This window comes from Portunus trituberculatus, chromosome 20, assembly GCF_017591435.1.
Source record: "Portunus trituberculatus isolate SZX2019 chromosome 20, ASM1759143v1, whole genome shotgun sequence".
Taxonomy (NCBI): Eukaryota; Metazoa; Arthropoda; class Malacostraca; order Decapoda; family Portunidae; genus Portunus; species Portunus trituberculatus.
This window is the reverse complement of record NC_059274.1, coordinates 1725159-1735000: the sequence shown is the minus strand read 5'-3', so window position 1 is coordinate 1735000 and position 9842 is coordinate 1725159. Positions and strand designations below refer to the sequence as shown.

The following is a 9842-nucleotide window of genomic DNA, read 5'->3' as shown; positions in this document are numbered from 1 at the left end:
CTTGCGGCCGTTATATAAAATATCGCCTAATCTGTTCTCAGCTCTCCCTTCCAATCATTCATCTACCGAAGGCTTACCACAATTACTCAACAGTGACTCGTCTTAGCCTAACATAACTACCAAGAGCTCAGCATGATCCGCTGTACCACACATTATCACTCAACTTGACTCTAACTGACCTGACCTAACCTAATGCAACTAAATGAAGCTTTTTTTCAGCTAACCTAACCTAACTTTGAATAACCTAACCTAACCTAATCCCACTATATGGAGCTTTTCTCATCTAACCTAACCTAACCTTAAATAACCTAATCTAACCTAACCTAACCTTAATTAACCTAATCTAACCTAACCTAACCTAATCTAACCTTAAACAACCTAGCCTAACCTTACTTAACCTAAGATGACCTGACCTAACCTAACCTTAAATAACCTAATCTAACCTAACCTAACCTAATCTAACCTTAAACAACCTAGCCTAACCTTACCTAACCTGACCTGACCTAACCTAACCTTACTTAACCTAACATACCCTTGTCTTATCTAACTTCAGCAAATTTAATCTATTCTGGTCTTACCTTTCCTAACCTAACCTAAACCTGACCTCATTTACTACAGAAGCTTACCTCACTTCACCTAACGTCACCTAACCTGACACACCATTACCTTACTTCACCTCACGAAACTTCACCTAATCTGGCCTTACCTTCCTTTACCTAACCTAACTTGACATCACCATTATCTTACCTCACCTCACGAAACTTCACCTAATATGGCCTTAGATTACTTTACTTAACCTAAACTGACATCACCATTATCTTACTTCACCTCACGAAACTTCACCTAATCTGTCTTACCTTCCTTTACCTAAACTAACTTGACATCACCATTATCTCACTTCACCCCACGAAACTTCACCTAATCTGGCCTTAGAATACTTTACCTAACCTAAACTGACATCACCATTATCTTATCTCCTCACGAAATTTAACCCTTTGAGTACCATGACGCGTTTCCGTATTCATTCTGCTTACTATTTGGTGATTTTATACAACTTCAGAAACTAAGGTGGGGATTAAAATAGTGACGACTGTGGCCATTAATCTTCTGACCTCCATAGACCCTTCCTAATGTCAATAAAAAGGTTTAATCTTACACAAATAAGGTAAAAATGTGTCCCCGTATTAAAAGGCAAGTTAACCTAATTTGACCTTACCTTACTTTACCTAATCTAACCTGACCTCACCCAACTTAACCTAACCTATCTTAACCTCACCACCGGTCCACCACATCCGCGTACCTTCTCAAGTAACAGATGAAACATGATCCTACCTTCATAGCAAACTCGTGGACTCTATCTCCTGCCCAGACGGGATGTGTGTGTGCATCTACCAAGCCAGGTATGACCACGCCACCTTTTGCTTCCACCACCTCCCTCCACTTGGCCCCTGGGAACGCCGCCTCCACCTCCCTGTCCAGTCCAATAGTTGCAATCACTCCAGCTCTATCGGGTGGAAAAGTAGGAAGTTAATCGTAGCAGGTGTGGTGACGGGTTTTTGTTTGCGTGTTTTGGGGACGGAAGGTTTGTGTGTGTGTGTGTGTGTGTGTGTGTGTGTGTGTGTGTGTGTGTGTGTGTGTGTGTGTGTGTGTGTGTGTGTGTGTGTGGAGGGGATGCTTGAAGGAACGTTAAGGGATGAAAAAAAAGGTTAGGATTATAATTTGATTGTATGGTAAAGTATGTATCGTAAAGATTTGTGATATTAAAGGCATTAATTGAAAGGGAATTGAAAGGGTTTATTCATTCACCTCTCCACTCATTCATCTCTCACTCATCTGTTAAATCATTCATGCATTGACTCATTCACTTTATCACCTCATGAATTCATCTATCGCCGTTCCACTCGCCCTGTTATTCATCCATTCATCCACCTATTTACTAACTCACCACTCAGCTGCCCACTCATCCACTCCCAAATCAACTTAGTAATTCACTCATCCACTTAATTCATCCGTACCTTTACTTATGCCCTTATCTCATTCATTCTCCGTTATTCATCGACTTACCCATCTATCCATCCACTCATAACTCATCCATATACCCATCCACTCATAACTCATCCACTTAACTCATACACACTTCACTTACCCTCTCATCTCATTCAATCACCAAAAACTCCATTTATCCACTACCTCACCAACCCACTTACTCATCCACGGCCACGGACACGCCCTGGTCCTTGGTGGCGGAGACGATGGCCAGGTCCTCCATGTCTCCTCTCAGCTTCACCTTCACGCCCTCAGCAGCCACCCTCACCACCTGCCCAGCGCCTCGCACCAGCAGACCCATCGCTCGCCCGCACCCGCCGCCCGCACCCTCCTGCTTGCTTCCGCTCATCCTGTGGTGAGGGTATCGATTAGAGAGGGAGTGTATGGTGGTTGGAGGTATAATGGTGAGGGTGGTGTATGGTGGCTGCTGGTGATGTGTGGGTAAAATGTAAGGTCAGGTGTGTTTAAGATCGTAAGGTAATTGGGGTTGGTGCAGTAAGTCATTAGATCTAAATGGTAATCTCCCTGTTTTTCACTTATCATCGCTATTAATTAATGTGTTGATGTGTTGGTGAGATGTGAGGTCAGGTGTGTAAGAACGTAAGGAAAAATAGAGTCTGTGTATTAAGATCTATAAATGGCAATCCCTTCATGAAATACGCTTACTTATTTTCACCTATAGTCGCTCTCCAATCATGTGCTGTGATGTGTTAGTGAGATGTGTTGTTAGGTGTGTAAGGACGTAAAGAAATCAGGATCTGCGCATTAAGATATATAAATGGTAATCCCTCTATAAAATATGTCTACTTACTTCCATCATCGTCGCTGTCCAGTAATGTGGTGGTGATGTGTTGGTAAGCTGTGAGGTTAGGTGTGTAAGAACGTAAGAAAATAAGGGTTGGTGCAGGAAGCCATCAGGTCTCTATATGTCAATCCCTCTAAGAAATATGCCCACTTATTTTAACCTATCCTCGTTATCCATTAATGCGTTTAATCTCCTTTTAACGCTCCCTATAATGACTCACTTACTGAATCTATATATGGTAATCCCTCTATCAAATATGCCCACTTATTTTTACCTATCCTCGTTATCCATTAATTACTTATTTTCACTTTTCGTCGCTCTCCATTAATGTGCTGGTGATGTGTTGGTAAGATGTGAGTTTAGAAAATTAGGGTTGGTGCAGGAAGGCATCAGGTCTATATATGTCAATCCCTTTATCAAATATGCCCACTTGTTTTTACCTATCCTCGTTATCCATTAATGCGTCTAATCTTCTCTTATCGTTCCCTAATGACTCACTTACTGAATCCGTTCCATTTATACGCTACTTTACTCAAGAACTCATTTCCTAAGGTGGGGAGAAAACCATTAACTAAAAATATACATTTAAACTATATATAAATTATTTGTTTACGTCTATTTGTCTTTCTAGTAATGATAGTAGTAGTGGTGGTGGTGGTGGTGGTGGTGGTGGTGGTGGTGGTGGAGAGAGAGAGAGAGAGAGAGAGAGAGAGAGAGAGAGAGAGAGAGAGAGAGAGAGAGAGACACGGCAGACAGACAGACAGACAGACAGACAGACAGACAGAGAGAGGGGAAGGAGAGGCAAGTTAATATGGTGTGTAACTGTGTAAGGTAACTGGTGATAGCTATGAGGGTGTGGATAAGTATTTAAGTGTGTTCAGTAACATAAGAAGGAAACTTTACAGAGAAAAGATTATAATGAAGAAGAGAGGGGAAGAGTGGGGGTCATTGTAAGAGAGAGAGAGAGAGAGAGAGAGAGAGAGAGAGAAAAAAAAAAAAGAGAGGCATATATGGGTAGATGGGAAATGAGCGTGGGCGTGAGGCTGGTGCGGGCGTAGGGTTGAAGTGGCGTCGCTTGCCTTCCGTTGCGTCTATCGCCATTTTAAAGAACCGCCGTGCTGTGTGGTCTTAAAGGTAACGTGGGGAACCGCATCGCCCTGCAACGCCCTCCCTACTGATGCTCTTTCCCCAGCCAGCCTACCCACCGCTCGCCCACACCTTTCCAGCCCTCCCCAGTTTCTCTATAGACGTTTCTAGATCTTCACCGTCATTCTTTACAGTTTTTTGTCTTTCTCAACTCTTATCCACGTTTCCAGGACTCTGCAACCGGTATCTATGTTCCCAATCCTCTCTAGCACTTCCCCACACCTTCCCAGCCCTCCCCAGCTTTTGCACAGACGTTTCTAAATCTTCACAGTCGTTATTGACATGTTTCTAGCCCTTCCTAACTCTTATCCACGTTTCAGGACTCCTTAACTGGCATTTATGTTTTCAGTCCTATAAAACACTTTTCCCACACCTTTCCAGTCTTCTCCAGACTTGCACAGACGTTTCTAGATCTTCACAGTCATTATTCATATATTTTTTGTCATTTTCAACTCTCATCCACGTTTCCAGGACTCCTCACCTGGTAGTTGTTTCCAGTCCTCTCCAGCACTTGTTAATACCGTTACAATCTTCCCTCAGCCGTTTTCCAGAACTTTCCAGTCATTATTTGTTTTTACCCAGTCTTTTTTTTTTTTCATTCTTATCCGTATGTTTTTAGAATTTTTTTAACTGTAATTCATGCCTTCATTCCTTCAGTTCTCGTCCACATGTTTCCATACGTTTCCAGATCTTTCGAGTCGTTATTCGCAAATTTCTAGTCTTTCCCAATTTTATTCACTTTTCCAAGGTTCTCTAACTGTCATTCATGCTTCCAGTCCCTCCAGTTCTTATCTACACCTGTGCAGTCCTCCACAATTTTTTTACATACGTTTCCAGAGCATTCTAGTTCCTTCCATTTCCAGGTCTCCCATACTTTTTTTTTACATTTTCTAGGGTTCTTCAACAATAATTCATCATTTTTCAATCCTTCCAGCTCTTGTCCACAGGTTTCCAGACTCCCAGAACCTTTGGCTACGTGTTTTCAGGGTTCTTCAATCATTTACATAGTTCAAGGGTTTTCCACTCAATATCTAAGGATATTCAACCATAATCTACAGTTTCCAGGTTTCTCCAGTCGTAATGCACATGTTTCTAGCCTCCCAGCCTTCCTCGACACGTTTCCAGGCTTCTCCCAACTCTTAACCTCACTCTTCCAGTCTTACCCAATCTTCAACATGCTTTCCTCTTCTTCGTCTATCCTTCCTGTCTCTCCCAGCTTTGTTATCTCTCCCCTCACTCCTTCCCGAGTCTCATCTTCCTTTTCCGCCTCTCTTCATCCCTCCAATCCTTCATAATCCCTCCCTATACCTATACTAAACACTCAAATCTTTACCTACCTCCTCTTCTCTCTCCCTCTCGTCACCTTCACTGTAACTCTCCTCTCCCGCACACCTTCTCAGTTCTCCCAGGCCTCACCTCTCCCTCCCCACTTTAAGTTAATGGCATAATAGTAGATAAGGATAATTACAGCAACGGAGACACTGGTGATGATGAGGAAATGAGTAATGGAAGGGAGTTAAAGAGATGTTGTAATTTGGTACTTGTCGTTATAAAGACCACACTCATCTACTGATACTACTTCATTTTCAGCTGCTTTCCTTCATTCTATCGTCAATTTTCTCCTCTCTCTCTCTCTCTCTCTCTCTCTCTCTCTCTCTCTCTCTCTCTCTCTCTCTCTCTCTCTCTCTCTCTCTCTCTTTCCTACTCCTTTTCTTCTTGTCTGTATTTTCTCTCCTTCATTCTATCGTCTCTCTACTTGATAATTTTTTCCTCTCTCTTTTTCTCCTACTCTTCTTGCTGTTGTCTATATCTTCTTTCCTTCATTCTATCGTCTCTCTCTCTCTCTCTCTCTCTCTCTCTCTCTCTCTCTCTCTCTCTCTCTCTCTCTCTCTTCTTGTTGTTGTCTATATCTATCTGTCTATTTAACTGTTTGTCTATTGTCTCTTTTTCTTTATCTATCGTTATATTGACCTTCCTGTCTGTTCTTCTTTTTTACTTGTCTATCTCTTTATCTATCTTTGTCCTATTTGCCTGTCTGTGTCTATCTCTTGTTTTTTTTTTCTCTGTGTATGTCTATCCATGTATCTGTCAGTATAACTATCTAAATGATCTGTTTATTCATTTATCCATCAATTTGTCTGTCCATCTGTCCGTCAGTCGGTCTCTCCATCGCATTCACGGACTCACTAATGCATAAGGAAAGTTGGGTTGGTGTAGAGTGCGTGAGTTAGGCTTATTCTTGCTTACTCCGCCTCCCATGTGTGTGTCTGTGTGTGTGTGTGTGTGTGACCTTCAGGCAGCGTGTGTCACTTGTTACTAGGCCACCGCCACTGTTTTGGGGAGCAGCAGAGGGAGCAGCAGGAGGATGAGGAAGAGGAGGAGGAGGAGGAAAAGGAGAAAGGAGGAGTAGGAAACAGTTCTCAGTGGCATATTACAGTTCTTTGAGTCTTGCTACATGGGGAAAGGAAGAAGAAGAAAAAGAAGAGGAGGAGGAGAATACTCAGTAAAACACAACTCATTCTTACTATGGGACGCAAATCTTACAAAACGGGGAAGTGTGTTATGCAAGACGCAGAAAATAGTGACATATTAGATCGCGAGAACATGAGAACGTAAGGGAAGCTGCATCAAGAAAGGAAAGTCTTTAGGCCTATACCTGGCAGGCCTGTTAGGATGACGTGTGTGTGTGTGTGTGTGTGTGTGTGTGTGTGTGTGTGTGTGTGTGTGTGTGTGTGTGTGTCGCACATTCATTATCATATACGTATTTAAGTAACTGATTCAAGTATTCGAAAAATATACTACTAAAGAGAGAGAAAGTAGTAGTAGTAGTAGTAGTAGTAGTAGTAGTAGTAGTGGTGGTGGTGGTAGTAGTAGTAGTAGTAGTAGTAGTAGTAGTAGCAATGGTGGTAGTAGTAGGTAGTAGTGGTAGGTGGTAGTAGTATATAATGGTAGTAGTAGTAGTGGTAGTAGTGGTAGTAGTAGTAGTAGTAGTAGTAGTGGTGGTGGTAGTAGTAGTAGTAGTAGTAGTAATGGTGGTAGTAGTAGTAGTAGTAGTAGTAGTAGTAGTAGTAGTAGTAGTAAACACCCAGCAGAAGCAGTAATTACGTAAATGTAAGTGAACATAAATTAAATATAAGTATGTGACGTAAGACTGAGAAACACTTAAAATTCACTACTACTAATGGCACCGGGAGAGATCATGAAGGAGGAGGAGGAGGAGTAAAGGAGTAACCACGCAGTAGGAGGAGCAGAAGGAGTAGTAGTAGGAGGAGGAGGAGAAAGAGCAGCTTACCTTGGTGTAGCTAGGAGGGTAACTGTCCCCTGCTCGCCACTCGCCACCCAGCCAACCACACAGCAGGCCACCGCACCACGCCCCAGCCTCACCCAATCACCACACACACACGTTCAAGTCACCTGTCTCTCACTTTCCTCTCCTCACATCTTTGCTCCACCTCTTACAGAAATATTATGACTTAGGAACCTCAGAAATGAAGTGATGAAGCTGAGAAGGATGACGAAAGCAAGAAAGTTAGTATCTAAACATCACAGCTTTCCATTGAGACTTCACTGGCCCTTTAAAATAACTAGAACCAAAAGATAAATCATTTAATTATAGACAAAGTTGTATTAACATTTTACCGGTGTGATGCTGCCCAAATACTGACGAATATCAAATAAACGAAATAAAAAGGATGGAATTTAAACCTCACAATCTACTTTAACACCCCACAAATATAGTTTACTCAGATTAAGAACGCCAAAATAGATCGTTCATTTATAGAAAACCACGATTATTGATACTTTCTTGTCTGTGGTGGCTCTCAAATGGCGGTCTTCTCGTGTCAGTGGCAGCGAGGCTCAGATCACGTGACTGTCCTAACTTGTCTTGGAGATAGAGAAGTTACTCATTAATTCTGTGCATCTGTTGCCGGTAGAGAGGAGCTTGGTGATGCTGAGGAGAGATCGGCGAGAGGAAGAAGGAGGGAGAGGAGAAAGAAAGCACAGAGAGAAGGAGGAGAGGAGGAAAAGGAGCATATGGAGAGAGAGAGAGAGAGAGAGAGAGAGAGAGAGACCAGATCAGCCACTACCTCGCCCCCATCACCCAATCATCCCCCCCATCATCTCCCTCTTCCCTTCATCACACCTGCATTCTTTCTCATAATGATAAGTTGCTACACACACACACACACACACACACACACACACACACATTAAGCTCACAAACGCTCTCTCTCTCTCTCTCTCTCTCTCTCTCTCTCTCTCTCTCTTGGCTGATAAAACTGAGAGAGAGAGAGAGAGAGAGAGAGAGAGAGAGAGAGAACCGGAAATTAAGGATTAACGGAAGAGAAACTTAAGAATGAAATTAATGAAGGAAATACAGAGAGAGAGAGAGAGAGAGAGAGAGAGAGAGAGAGAGAGAGAGAGAGAGAGAGAACAGCGTTGACACACACACACACACACACACACACACTTTGAGGCTTGTAAATGTCAAAATACATGAAATCCAAGAGGAGGAGGAGGAGGAGGAGGAGGAGGAGAAAAAGGGAGAATGGGGAGAAGAGGGATTGGAGAGAAGAAAAGAGAAAAAAAGGAAAGAAAAGGAAACACTAGAAGGATGAAGAAATATGAGAGACAGAAAGAGGGAAAAGAAGTACGCTGAGGGGAAGAAGAGGATGAGGAGGAAGGGAAAGTGAGAGTGAGGGGAGAGTGGGAGGAGACACGTCCCCCCCACTATTAATATTGCATGGGGGGTGAGGGGAAACACAGCCAGACTCCAGCGTTGATATTTGAGTCAACGCAACCGACGCCTCTGGTAATGTTGAGAGAGAGAGAGAGAGAGAGAGAGAGAGAGAGAGAGAGAGAGAGAGAAGGAAGGGAGAGGGAAGAGAAATGGAGGGAGGAGGAATTGGGGGAGGTGGAGATAGAAAGAAAAGGAGATGAAGTGAATGGTAGAAGAAAGGAAGGAAAGGGGAGAGGATGAAGAGAAGAGGAGAGAGAAAGAAAGAAAGTAGAGGGGAAATAAATGTTAGTGAGTTGTATGAGGAAGAAAAGGAAGATTGGTATAGTGGAGAGGAGACGGAAGAGTGTATATGGAAGGGAGGAAGGATGGAAGAAGTGGAAGAGAGTGAAAGGAAAGGAGAAAGAAGACTAAGGAAGGGAAGACAGTGAAAGGAGAGGAAGAGAAAGATGCTTGTGGAAAGAAAATGAAGGAAAAGAGGAAGGGAGGAAGAGGAGGAAAGTGGAAGAGAGAGGGAGAGGTGTAGAGAGGGGATGAAAAAGGAAAGAAGGACAAGATAATGAGAGGAAAGAGGAAAAAAACTCACAGGAAGAAAGGAAGAACAATATTATGAAGGAAAAATGGAGGAAAAAAGAAAAAAATACAAGTGAAGTGTAAAAACACATAAAAATATAGAGGAAAATAATTAAAAAGAAAAAATAGAAAAAAATATATTAAGAAAACGGAAGAAAAACAAAAAGCAGGAACGGAAGAAGAGGAGAAAGAAGAGGAAGATGAGGAGGAGGCAGTCTTCTTCCTTCTTTTTCCCCTATTCCTCCTCCTCCTCCTCCTCCTCCTCCTCCTTCTCCCAAAGTCGTTTTCTTCATCAATATCGATCGTATGGAGAGAGAGAGAGAGAGAGAGAGAGAGAGAGAGAGAGAGAGAGATTACATGCAGTGAAGTGAGATAAGGAATGGTATCAAATTTCTCAAGTCTATCTCCTCACTCGGAAGAAGGGGAAGAGGAAGAGGAAGAGGAGGAGGAGGAGGAGGACGTGTAGGTGGAGGAGGAGGAGGAGGAAGAAAAAGTTAAAAGAAAACAAAAGATAAGAAAGAAAATGAGAATGCA

General features: G+C 42.6%; 1 protein-coding gene across 1 annotated transcript in view; it reads right to left on the bottom strand.

Annotated features, from left to right (window-relative positions):
- Nucleotides 1-7443, bottom strand: part of LOC123506439 (probable imidazolonepropionase) — a 21412-nt gene extending 13969 nt beyond the window's left edge. Inside the window, exons 1-3 of the mRNA XM_045258526.1 lie at nt 7290-7443; nt 2208-2396; nt 1333-1504 (exon numbers count right to left, since the gene is read on the bottom strand). Coding sequence (XP_045114461.1) covers nt 1333-1504; nt 2208-2395 — 360 coding nt within the window. The 5' untranslated portion in view covers nt 2396; nt 7290-7443. The remainder of the gene's footprint in view (nt 1-1332; nt 1505-2207; nt 2397-7289) is intronic.
- Between the last annotated feature and the right edge of the window lie 2399 nt (nt 7444-9842).